This window comes from Passer montanus, unplaced genomic scaffold (genome assembly GCF_014805655.1).
Source record: "Passer montanus isolate IOZ18808 unplaced genomic scaffold, ASM1480565v1 scaffold131, whole genome shotgun sequence".
Taxonomy (NCBI): domain Eukaryota; kingdom Metazoa; phylum Chordata; class Aves; order Passeriformes; family Passeridae; genus Passer; species Passer montanus.
Window position 1 is genome coordinate 935,151 of NW_024359944.1, and position 13,197 is coordinate 948,347.

General features: G+C 44.8%; 1 protein-coding gene across 3 annotated transcripts in view; it reads left to right on the forward strand.

Annotated features, from left to right (window-relative positions):
- Positions 1 to 1,828: 1,828 nt before the first annotated feature.
- The window catches only part of NOTCH2 (notch receptor 2), a 73,545-nt gene continuing 62,176 nt past the window's right edge, over positions 1,829 to 13,197 (forward strand). For all 3 annotated transcript variants that reach the window (XR_005626535.1, XM_039699257.1, XM_039699258.1), the window contains exons 1-3: positions 1,829 to 1,962; positions 11,751 to 12,010; positions 12,690 to 13,025. Coding sequence is in view for 2 of the 3 variants with exons in the window: in XM_039699257.1 (XP_039555191.1) it covers positions 1,844 to 1,962; positions 11,751 to 12,010; positions 12,690 to 13,025 (715 nt within the window). In the remaining variant the exon portion in view is untranslated. The remainder of the gene's footprint in view (positions 1,963 to 11,750; positions 12,011 to 12,689; positions 13,026 to 13,197) is intronic.

Sequence of the window (13,197 nt, forward strand, 5' to 3'; positions counted from 1 at the left end):
CAAAGCCGTGTGGATGTTGCGGTTAAATGGGATAGAAATGGTCAGACAGGTGCAAGCCAGCCCGAGTGTTCCTGCCTGCTGTGGGGGGAATGCCGTGCACAATCCCTGTTCATATTTCTGTCGCTTGGTAACCCTGACCTCGGGGGTTATCTGAAAGGGGCTCCGAGTGGAATTTTGTTCATTTCCTGAGAGCTCTGCAGAAGCTGCGCCATCCAAGTGCCCCTTTTTCAGAAATCAAGTTAACAGCAACAAGCATACTTGTGTTGTGGGAAACACTGATAATTTTCCCGGGATCTGGGTTGAATTTAACTGTATTCTCTGTAGGGATTGCAAGCATGAAACATTCCTGTAGTGCCTCGAAGTGTGTGTGACCTGTTTATGTGCTCCAGGGTTATTGAGAAATAACACTTCAAGCCCTGGACAGCAGAACCAGAGTCTGTTCCAAGCTGTCCAGTTGCTGGACTGAATTTGGTCGGGTTGCCGGGAGAGCTAGTGGGACTGCCGTGTTAACTCTTCCCAGTCCCAATCCTTATTCACCAGCAGTGAATCGACCTCAGTGATGGTTTGCACCAGTTTTCTCTGATACCCCTTGCTGAGTTTGTATTGAAAATTTAGTACCACTTGAGGAAAGGAAAACCATCTTTATTAAAAAAAAAGGCAGGGGGGAGGTGGGGGCAGTCAACCCTCCAACAGCTGGCTGACAAGTGGGCAGTTTAGGTGGTTGGATATTGTTGATGCCTTTAGGTGCCTTTAATTAAGGTTGGTTAAAGCCTTTCCCAAATGGAAAAAGGTTATGGAAAAAGAGGGTCTGTAAAGGCATGGAAGGGCATGAGTTTGGGGCCAGGAGACAGAACTGGAGGCTGGGAAGAGCTTGTGACTTCTTGGTCTGTGGATAAGCTCAGGACAGGACCCAGCTGATCTGGTTCTGAGAGCTTTATCTGGTGGTTTGGTCCTATTGAAATGGCAGGCTGTGGTCTAGGTGCAATGGCTCAGTTTTTGTGGTTCCAGAGTGCCCTTTGCTCCTGCAGAGTTTCCATAGTTCCCACCCTTCTAGTCACTTTGGAGTGCTGCTTTAGGTCCCTGTGAAGGGAAAAGCACTTGCCAGAGCTGGAGGTTCCATCAGGACAGACCTCACTAGAGCTTCTTGTAGACTTGGATAAAAACTGGCTGGCCCTGAGCTGTGTCATACTTAATGCCTTTTTAAAAACACAGTAGCAAAAATGTCAAGTGTGAGTTACAGAGGATCTCCTTAGAAATACCAAATTCTTTGCTGAAAGTTGTCAACTGCTCTGGTGTTTTCCACTTCTTTGCAAACACGATCCTGTCTGAAGTCAGAGGGCCACAACAGTACATGTTGCAGCAAATTCTGGGTTGCTGGTGACACTGAGCAGGTCAGCTCATGAGGGACAGATGCCCCTGTTTCAGTGCCAGGAGCCCCTAGAGACAGTAAAGAAGAAGGAAAGGATTTGAGATGAAATATTCTGGAAGAAGGCTTAAGAGTTGCTGCTTTGTATTTCAGAGAATTTCAGTCCAGAATTTTGATCAGAAAGTAGTAACTGAGGACACTTAACCCCAAGTACGCAGGTGCCGACACGAATGTCTTTGGAGCTGGCTGAAATTCCTGCACACTTTGCTTTGAAAACCTACCTTCAAGAAATTCTGGAAAGATTTGGTTGCCTGATGAACAAATCTGTATTTGATTCTTCTTTCAGTCTGGCTCTTTTGATGCTGCCAGAGATGAAATTAAACTATGTGATAGTGTCTTTGTTTTTGTTCCAGTCCTATAAAATTTTCATTCCCCTGAATACGCTAATGAAGCTTTGACCTGACATGTATTGTAGCTATGGGTTTGATGGTTGTTTTCTTTTCTTTTCTTTCAGCTCTGCAGTGTATGGATGACTCCAAGCCATGTGTTAATGAGGGAAAGTGCATTCCGTATCAAAATGGTACAGGATATTGCAAGTAAGTTGGTTTCATTTCTAATCAATTTAATTACCCATTTTCTTTCCTTCAGGACCTTAGCCAGAAAGGAAATGTGAATTTTTAAGCTTTTCTTACAGGGTTTTTTCAGCATAACAGTTTTGGCACAGTTGGTGTTTCTTTATACTGCATTAGTTCTTGTGTGCTAGCTTTTTGTAATACAAGAGATCTGGGTTTCTTGTTCAGTATTTGGGTTTGGATCTCGTCAGTTGGATTTCTTTGCACTAGGTTGGGAACTGAGGCCAAGCCCATCGTAGAGGTAAACTCTGTACCTTGTTTCCAGTCCCACAAGCTAAGTTGAAACTTGCTCTCCATCTTAATAGCTCACCTTACTTTATAGAACTCCAGCCTCAATTTAAATATTTTTGAGGTTTTTCAGAACTATTCTGCACTCTGGAGTGTGCCAATTCCCTTCTACTGCTTGAGAGCAAGTAATTAATGTGAGTTGCTAGAGCACTCTTAACAACCCCCCCAACCAAGCATCCACATTTGTTTGCATCCTGTAAATTGATTTTGGTAAATGCTGACACCCATCTTCACTTTGTTGCTGCATGGGAAGCTCATCAGCAGGAGCTTTGGCAGGGTGTGTGTTATCTGGAGAACATCACATCTATTTAAATGCAATTCACCTTTCAAATTGCAGCACTTAGATTTTTTTTTTCTTTTTAAATAAAGTGCTATTTTGCCAAAAGATGAATTCTGTTTGTTTGGTTGGGTTAATTTACCACGTCTGCAGTAACTGGTTTATTTTCTAGAGGTTGTTTACTTCATCAGTTCAAGTTGTGTCATTTTCTAGCATGCTAAGACATTATCTTAGTGCCACATTGTTTAAATATTAGTGAATTTTCTCCTGTTGATTTGGCTTGGCTAACACAGAGCTGTGCTCCTCACACTTCTTTACACTTCCATCTTCCCTAACCACAACCTTTAGTTCTCTATTAATGTGGTACACAGAGCTCAATGTACTGAAATTGCACCTGTGGCACACAAAGGGGAAATCATAATGTAATTGGAGGTTCTCCTCAGGTTCAAATCAATACTTGATGTGCAGAAAGGCCACAGAAAAGCAAATATGTAACTTGTTATTCCCTGTAAGTTTCTTCTGAAATTTCTAACTCTTGCTGGTTCCTAATTTTTCCTTTCCAGGCTTTTATATTGATGTCAGCTTAAAGAAGCTGCCCTTCTGAAAAGAGAGCAGGAACGTTTCCTGGTTTTCACTTGTATTTTAAGACTGGAGCAAGAAATAGGTATCTTCTGTAGGTCTTTCTGGTGTGTACTTAGGCTTGTTAGTCTGGAGCCAAAGTATGTAGGTCACAATAAAGGTAATAAACAAGACTGGTATTGATGTTGGTGCTGCTTTTACCTTCCTCAGGACATTTTCTCCAACTTGCATGTTCCTCTTAGCCATGTCTTAACAATTGTTTTTTACAGCCTCTGTTGGTTCATCTGATTAACTTCTGCACTATTTGTAGTGCAGTCCAGTTCTTGACGCATTTCCCTCATTACAATGGCAGCTTTGACCAGTGTTACATTTTTTTAGCACACATTTACAATAATAATGTTGCCTTCCTCCTTGTTGTGCAAAGTGTTCTTGCTGGTTTTAAACCTACCCCTCCTTCAAGAAACAGCTCAGCTCCTTTGCAGGTGCTGTATTAACTGGAATGGCTAACAAAGAGCTGTATACAGAGATTAGTAAGTGTCTTTTAGTTCTGGCTCAAGAACACATTTTTGCAGAAAGGAAGGAACAAAGTAGCAAAACCCACCTCAATTGTGTAGTCTCTACCTTTAGCAAGCTGACTCTTAGCATCCTGTTTTGGTTTTAACTTTTTTTTTTTTCTTTCCTGCTCTATGAGGAACTCTGAATAGGGGAACTTTCTCTCTGGTTTAGTAACCTAAATGGCTTTCTGAGTTTTTGATGGTTGTGACAGTAGAAATGCTTTGCTCAGGAAACTGAATTTATTACTAAAGCAAGTGGCTTGGCTTCTAAGTCTACAGGATCTCTCAATGATTAGCAGCATCTCCACCCCTTCCACTTTCTTAAAGTTATCTGCAGTACTTCCTTTGCTGGGCAATAAGTTATTATAACTGGCTCTCTTCCTCTTTCTGTGTCTCCTCTTGGCTGAGTTGTTTGTTGTAGTGTGTGGTCGGGCCATCCCGTCGGTCTTGCCGTCTCCTAGGTGAGCTGCTGAGGGAGAACCTGCATCAGCAATAACCAAGTGTGATAAGATATGAGTAAGCACTGATAACAAAACACCTAGTCTAGATATTTGGCCCAGCAATGGATGGCAGCATGTTGCTGAAGCAGCTTCCTTTAAACATCCTGTAGCATCTACTCCATTAAAAGAGAAAGCTGCTTTTCTGCTGAGAAACCTTCATGGTGGTGTGTCTGGCATCTGTTATGGGAACAGTGACTGTGACCCCTGTAAGGAAGCTGGGGTTGGAGCTTTATCAGATTGCTCCTGTGAGTGCCCTTTAAGCAGCTCTGTTCCCCTGGTGACGCTGCTGGCCCATGGCTGTCTTTCTGTGGCACTGCTCGATAAAGTTCCTGACCTCCTCTGACCTTGATTTTATATTTAGAAAATTACACATTCCTGTGTTTGCATCTTCCAAAGACAGATTTTTTTTATTTTTTTTTTGTGGGAGCTCTTTTCTACACTCATTCAGTGACTCCCATGGTGAGGATGCAGGCCTTATTCCACAGAATATGCCTTTATCTGCAGCAGCACTGAAGGGCCCATCCTTCCAAGCTTTCTTGGTCCTGCTTTGACAAAAGGCAGGTTCAGTTTGGACTTTGGCTTTGCTTTGCACTGTGATGGGTGGGGTTTTTTTTCCCTCAAAGCATCTCTAAGCAGCCTTTTACACACTGCAGTGTCAAACATGGAGGAACCTTCTTGTATCCTCTCATCCAAGGAGAAACAGGGTAACAGGTCCTCGTTGCTTAATGCTGATTGTGACCATCACAGCAAAGCAATTTCTTGTTTCCCTGCTGCTGGATGACTGGGAAGCAGTAGTGGGAAGAGTCCATGGGACAGTGCTGTGAGCTTGCAGCATTTCTGCATTGCAGCAGGCTGGGGAGGAGGGTGTGGGCACAGGGAGCTGCTTCAAGGACATGCAGAGCAGGGATTTTGGCATCGCTGCCTGCTGTTTTCTGAGCACAGGGATCTGCTCTGCTGCAGGTGGATGCAGGATGGGGCAGTGCCTCTGCTTGGAATGGGGCAGGGCCCAAGAGCAGAGAGCCTCTTGACTAATTTCCCCGTGTTCCACAGCTGTGGCCTCTCCCAACTTCCCACCCCAGTGGCAGGGAGCAGAAGCAGAAGTGGGAAGGGAGTTGACACAGGGGTGCTGCAAGGTGTAGGGAGGGCCTTGCTACTTCTTGTGCTTGGCAGGCTTTGAGGACTGAGTCTCTGACCTTGGGACTGTTGCAATTTGTGTGTCCAGAAGGGATAGCTGTGCCTCTGTGAAGCCAAGTGCTGCTTTGACACTGAGGTCCTCTGTTACTCCTGATGGTGTGAATAACCCCAGAGCTGTGCTCAGTCAGATGGGGATGCTGGAGTGCCAAAAGCACAGTCTCCTGCAGCACATCCTTTTCTGCCCCAAGCTGCCAGGGTTTGCACAGGTTTGTGTGCCTCTGTGTCTTCAGCGAGCAACGTTTCTCTCACTGTGTGCTGAAGTTTGTGCACCTTTTCCACAGCATAATACAGTTTATGTGTAGACTGGCAACAGGCAGACCTCTAAAAAATGCTGAACTCAAAGCAGCAATGGCATGGCAGCAAGGGGCTCCTATCTTAATTCTAGCTGCCAGTAACTTCAACCCCCTTGCAAGGTTTTTGACCTACCTTTCCTTCAAGATAGACCTTCATAAATGAATTTTAACTTGTATTTAAGAGGACTTCTGGGGCTGAAGGCAATAATCAAGACCGCAGAACTGCTTCTGAGACTGCATCTGATATCTGCTTAGGATCTGTCTCGAGAGACTAATCACTCCTGGGCTAGTGAATGGGGAATACCCATAGGAGACCTTGTAGCAGGATGAGGTCTGAGAGTTTTCCAGAAGAGGCTAAATGCAGAAGTTGAGAAGTTGTCCCTTTCTGAGAATGGTCTGCCCTTTTCTGTTTCCTTCTGTCTCCTTTCAGAAGTTAAAGGAGACCCTTGAGACCAAGGCAGAGGAAAAAGGGCAGAGTACATGCACTGCTAGCTTAGATTCTGGGAACAAAGTAGTGATTTTCAGTCACAATTTTTTATTACCTGTGCGCACCAAAAGCTCTTCAGAGCTCTGATGGGCCAAAATAGCTGAATTAAACAGTGTCTGTTCAGACTGTGGCTGCTGTTGCTGCACTGTGGAGTGGCTCTCTGCAGAGGCACTTTCTGTGGGCTGGGAACAATAGCTGTGTGCTGCTTTAAAGGCAGGGCAGGGAGGCCGTCCCATCCCATCGCTCGCATTCAAAGTATGACGCATAAATGGGCGCCTTGAGACATGGGAAGGAGCGTTTGTAAAGCTAACCAGAGAATCCTGTTCTCCCTCCTGAGAGGAGGTGTAGGTGTGGGAGTCAGAACCCGGGAGCCAGAGGGAAGTCTGGTTAAAATCTGTAACAGAATAGCTGGGACCCTTCTCGCCTCAGTCATCAGAGGGAATTTTTTACCCTCGTTGATGAAACCTCTTCCAATCAAAGTGGAGGGAGAGTTGGGTTGGAGGGGGGAGAGGCAGGACTACGAGGAAATGCTTCCCTTTGCTTTTTAAATTAAAACCATCTGCTTTCTTCTGTGCATCTCCAGATGATATCATGGGCCTGAGTAGAAAACTCCCATGAAAATCAAACATCTGGAAGTCTGGTTAAAATTGTCTATAAGGTGCATTTGAAGAGACTGTCTCATGAATGTGCCCAGGCAGACGTAGCACAGCAGATGAGGAAGTTTTTCCAGCAGACCAGACATATTTTCCAGAAGTCTATTGAAAGCAGGAGAAAACTAAGTTTTGGAAGGTAACTTTGGTGTAGCTCTGTCGCAGAAGAACCAAAAGCACTGCTTTTGTGAGTCTTCTACTTTGATCTGCAGCATTAGATTGTTAGAGTGAACGCAGCTCTCTGGATTTGTGGATACTTCAAATTTGGATAAATACCTTTGTTTTGTTCCTACGTCTCTTGTTTAGCTCCATGAGAGCCTGAGCTAAGGCAAATGCAGGCTGGAGCTGAAAAGGAGGAGGGAAGAAAAAAAAAAAGGCTGAGCTCTAAAGTATTTGTGCTGGAAAGTAGCCCAGAGAGAGTAAAGGAGAAGCTTTAATTAGAAGCAGCTGCATAGCTGATGCAGCCCACAGGACATTTTCCCATTTCAAACTCTCTAGCTTTCAGAAATCATGATTTGAATTAAGTTGTATGTGAAATTTGTTCTTAAAAGATTAAATTCCTGTTGAAGTAGGCTAAGAGACCTCATGTGCTTCCAGAAAGTGCCAGAACAAACTTCATCTTCCTGTTTCTTTTTCTGAGTGTTAAATGGAAAACTGAGGAGAAACAGTGGCTTTTATTTGGAAAAGATTTGGTTTCCTGTTCTGATCATGTCATTTGGAGCTGACACAAGCTGCTACAATTTTAAGCTGCTCTGTAGACAAGTGGGGTTTTTTTCCTCTCCTAAAGAGAACGTGAAAGAGTAGGTTGGGATGAGAGCAGAGCAGGGGTGGTGGGAAGCTGGAGCTGCTGTTGAGTTTAATCATATCCTATAAAAATGTCTGGACTTAGACTGCATGTTTTCAGTGTTTGCCTCTGTTCTTAGAGAAACGCTGTGGTGCCCAACATGAATCAGGAGCAAATACTTGCAGTTTTGTCTACACCAACATTTAGAACTAAATTACTAGTATTTGTGCCTAGAAATGTTTTTGACAGGAGACATGGTTGAAAATCTGGACTGTAGGTTTTTTGTTCTTTAGCGTTCAGAAAGGATTGCACTGAATTGCTGGAGGGCAAAATTGCATCACTCTGTGACCAAGCACTTCTCCAGGAGGAGAACAAAATGGTGGGTTCAAGGGCCATGGATACCTGACCTACCACCTTTCCACAGGCAGGCATGTTCCTCCTTCCAAGTAGAGAGAGCTGAAGTTAAAAGAGCTTTTGCTGTTCCCTGTCGGGAGCACTCCCCCATGTTTTTCTGATTAGCCTCAGAAGATACCAGAACAAGCCTGGTCTTGGAGTGCTCTTCAACTTTGTACCAGAACATTTGTGTACAAAATGCTGGGCTGTTTGTGGGTGATGGTTGTCTCAGAGCACATATCTCAGCTTTCCTTTTAATTCATACCAGCAATACTCTTAATCAGTATTTAGGCTGCCTTCTCCCTCTTGTCTAGGGGCAACAGCCAAATGCACCTTCCAGTGTCCCTGAGTGTTAGGGGTTGGAGAGAAGACATATTTTGGGAGTTTATTTACTTGTGGACAAAACAGAGATGTTCCTCTAGACTTTCTGGTTTGCTTTACAGCCTTTCAATGAAAAAGCGCTTTAGCACTCAAATTCTAGGTGTGTTTTGGTTTATTTTGTACTTGCTGGTGGAGTTGGAGGAGCTCTGATGAGATGGCCTAGGCAGGTTCTGTGAAGCTCTCGTTTGTTGCTCTTTCCCTCGTGGCAAAGAGAGCTACAGGTGCCTGTGCTGTCTGAGGAGCTTGGTGCAGTGATGACCCCGGGAGAAATCCCTGTAACCAAGGCTTGTGAGGCTCTGGGGCTGAAGTTCAGCTTGTCTTGACACAGCCGTGGGCTGCACAGCGATGTCCAGAGAGGTGGCTTGGCTGTGGCTGCCCAGCCAGCCCCTGAGCAGAGGCAGAGCTGCGTGTGCAGGCTCTGGTGCCGTGGGAGCTGAGCCGTGCTCCAGCTCCTGGCACAGCTGTCTCTGCTGGCTGCCAGATCTCGGTGGGATCCAGCTCCTACAGAGCCGTGCTGTAGCCCGCTGGCGTTTGGACTGCTTTCCAGCCTAAGCAAGGGAGGTTTTGGATGTTAAAGGAAGCCTATAGCCTGCATGGTTTGGGCCCAGAATAGCCCAGGACTGCCTCTCGTGTGATGTGGCTCACGCTGACCCACAGCCTTGGGCTGCTCACCGAGCATGGCACAGGAGGTAGAGGCTGTTCTGCATTGCCACTGTCTCAGGATTTGCTTTCTGTGACTTCATTAATCCTGCCGTGCCCTGCAAAATCTCTCCTTTCATGTCTGCTCTTGGGTATGAAGTTGAAAGTATTAAGGTATGGTGAAAGGAGCCTAATTTGGGTGTGTGCAATGGTAAATTACAATTGTGCATGTATGACTTTCCTGCTTTAGACAGATGGCTAAAGCTAGTTAATAAATTTTAACATGAGAAAAAACAGTTGTGGTCATCTAGTAATGACCCCTTGCATAACTTGGATAATAACCTCTCTGAATAGCTTTGTTTGAACTAGCGTGCATACTCTCCCTGAAACAGCCAATCCTGGTGTTCTTTTAAACAAGCATGAGTGATGGAGAAATTCCACTACAACCTTAAATGCGTTGTTCCAGTTGTTTCTCTCCACTGCTGAGAGACAACAGCCAATCCTGGTGTTCTTTTAAACAAGCATGAGTGATGGAGAAATTCCACTACAACCTTAAATGCGTTGTTTCCAGTTGTTTCTTTGCTGAGAGACTGTGTCTGAAAATAAAGATACTACCCTATTTCTAATTTCAATTAATCTATATTAAAGTTTTAAATGCTCAGTTCTGTTATCCCAGATCTTGTAGATTAGGAATTATTGTTAAATCCATGGATTTCATAGTGGACACTTGGAGCTTTTGATCAACTGTCTCATTCCCTTTTCCCTTTGCTAAATAGACTGAGCCACCTGAGCTTTTCATTGTGGCCAGAGTTTTCTATTAATCATTACTCTTGGCTTCTTTGAATTCATTTGAGCTCTTCCCTCTTAAAGAGCAAACTCCAGAACTGATGCAGTGGCTGTACCAAGCATTTATCAGGTGTAGCCTAATCTCATTTATTCCTTCTTGATATTTGCTGTTTGTACATGTAAAGTATCCCTGGCCAAACTGTCGCACTAGAAATTCACATTTATTGGCTGTTAGGAATCCCCAGAGCAAGTGTTGTTGCCAGCTCAGTTTCCTGTTTTGGGGGGGATGTCCTGTATGCTTTGTTTCTAGGTGTATGACTTTGCAGTGCTAAAGTGCATTTTGGGTGCTGACTGCCTTGTTAAGCATGTTGCTACTCTCTATCAACAACTTGTCTTCTCTCCTACCTACATATTTGACCAGCATTGATGTTTTCCATTGTTAGTAATCAATAGATGTGTTGAATAGCATGGGAACAAAGGCAGATTCCTGTAGGATTCTGTTAAGCACAACTTCATGTCCATTCTTTGATTTTTCAACTGATTTTTAGAGCCTGTCTGGGTAGTTGTGGAGTTTTGTTGTAATGTTTTTTGTTTGGTTTTTATTTTTCTTTTTTATTGAGGGTTTTTTTGATGGTGGTGGTTGTTGTTGTTGTTGATGTGGTTTTGCTTTTTTCTTCCTCCAATCTACCATACACTTTTAAGTGCATAAGGAAAAAAGCAGTCTCTTTACTGTTACATTCCTGCTTGAGGACTGGAGACTTTGTGTGTTTCTAGCAGTTGGAATCTCCTCCCTTCAGATATGAGTAACTCACTGATTTAATAATTACCCCTTTCCTGATCTGGAACAAAGCATATCTGATGTTCATCTCTGATTTTTTTTACAATTACATACGTGTTCTCTTGGGTTACTCACCAGTTACAGCAGGCAGCTGTGCACTACAGAAAGAGCTGCTAGGGCACAATCCTGTGTGTTAGATGCTATTTTTATCCAGTATGTACCCTTTCTGCTACCTGGGAGAAGCCAGTGGACCTGGGGGGGCCACGGAGGTGGGCTGTGCAGGCTTGCTTGCCTGGATCCTGTGTCTCTGGAAGTTAAATGGTAAATCTATAGTACAAAGGCCAGTTAAAAGATGGATTACAGCTGACAAGCATAGTCAGACTGTATTGACATAAGTTTAGGTTAGAGAGAAGTAACTGCAATTATTCTGCAGTTGGAGATCTTTGTATAAAATACTGCCCTGGCTGTAGATAGTGTGTGTGTACTCGTTTTTCTGTGGGAGACAGAGGAACAATGACCTTGTCGTTAGGGTGCTCGCCAGGGGCGTGGGAGACCTGACTGCAGTGCTTGTGTTGCTATTTGAGTGCAGGCTGCAGCCAGCCCCAGTCCCAGATGCACTTATCAGCATGAGGATAACAGTGTATTCCTGTCTCACGGGAGCCTTGTGCAGAAAGAGCTGCTGCACATCTCCAGGTCCCCAGACACTGCGTTTGTACAATGTTTATAAATATTCTTGGAAGATGGATAATACCTGGTGTTAATGCCTTATTAAACTGCTTGGTTTTCTTCTAAAAAAGGGTGCTTGCTAGAATGGGAGTAGGTGCAAGGAATTGTTACTCAGCAGTTCTTTAACTCTTAGGCTTTTACTGAAGTTTTGAAGGGAAGTGCAAAAACAAGGTTCTGCTTGATACAGCCCTGATTGAATGTGGTATTTATTTTGCAATGAGCGATTTCACCATTTGCCCTTAAGTTTTCAGTGGTCTCATTTGAGACAGTCCCACAGGAAGTCCCTGTTACATGTGTGACGTCAGCCTTTAGGTTTGTTAGGGTCACCATCAGCTATGGCAAACTTCAGGACTTTTGGTGGTCATGGGACTTCATTCCTAGAATCTTCCCAGAGCAGCAGGGCTTCAGGTGGGATGGCTGCATTCATTTATCTTCTCTTGCAGGTGTCGAGAAGGCTTTCTGGGAGACTACTGTCAGTACAGAAACCCCTGTGAGAGCAACACCTGTAAGAACGGGGGAACCTGTGAAGCTGCATCCCTGATAGGAAAACCAACCTGCAAGTGTGCTCCAGGATTCACAGGGGAGGAGTGCCAGTACTCGGAATCTCACCTCTGCTACGTGTCCCAGCCCTGCCTGAACGGAGGCACTTGTCACCCCCACGGCCAGGACATGTACGAGTGCGTCTGCCTTCCAGGTTTCACAGGTGGGCTTCTGCAGCTGTGCTCCAGACCCCCTCCTTTGGGAACAGCTTCACCCTGGAGTGTTCTGGGGCAGTTGTAATATGCTCTCAAGTTTTCTAGCTCCAGCACAGGAAATGAGAGGAAGTCTAAATGACTTCATGACCAAAAAAAGCAAAGGGGAATAGGGAATCAGACTCCCTACCCTTTACACGTAAGCACAAAAATATTTGGATCTTGTGGGGTTGTCCACATGGGAAAACTGAATGCAGAAACTACTCTGGAGTGGCTGTTAAACTTTGAATTCAGAGTCCAGTTTCTAGAAAAAAAAAAAAAAAAGGCAAATTTGGCCAGCAAAATCTTTCTGTGGGAAAAGAATATTTTGATGCCTGAAAGGAAGTATGGAGATTTATTCCTTTCACTCTTGAAGGGGAGGTAGAAGAAGAGTGACTGTCAGTGTGTGTAGTATGACTTCAGGTCATTTTTATAAATCACAATATTCTATATCTTGCTGCAACCCAGTAAATGGTTTCATACTGTAACCACAAATTCATTTCCATTTCAGATATAATAGGGTAAAAAGCAGACATCAGTTTTCCTGTAGCAATGTAAGGATTTAATTCAGTAAAATTTTTGAGGCAGCATTAAAGAGGTATTGTTTTCTACAGAAATAACTTCTTGTTAATCTGCCTTGATTTCCTAAAGGAAAGGAATGCCAGTGGATTGATGCCTGCACATCTCAACCTTGTGCCAATGGAAGTACCTGCACTGTGTCTGGGAATAAGTTCTCCTGCAGCTGCCTGGCGGGCTACACTGGCCAGAGGTGTGAGACAGATGTGAACGAGTGTGCCACGCCGGGCCTGTGCCAGCACGGTGGCACCTGTGCCAACCTGCCCGGCTCCTTCCGCTGCCACTGCCGGCCGGGCTACACGGGCCACCGCTGCGAGAGCGTCTACGTGCCCTGCTCCCCGTCCCCCTGCCTCAACGGGGGCACCTGCCACCAGACCAGCGACTTCACCTTCGAGTGCAACTGCCTGCCAGGTGAGGCTCGCGTTCGTAGCCTTGTGTCTGCTCTGCCAAGAGCTCCTCTGGGGTTTCTGCGTGGTGTCAGCTGGAAGGGACAAATCCCAAAGGTGGGGAGCTCTGCAGGAGGTTAATTGCTGCTCTGCCAAGAGCTCCTCTGGGGTTTCTGCGTGGTGTCAGCTGGAAGGGA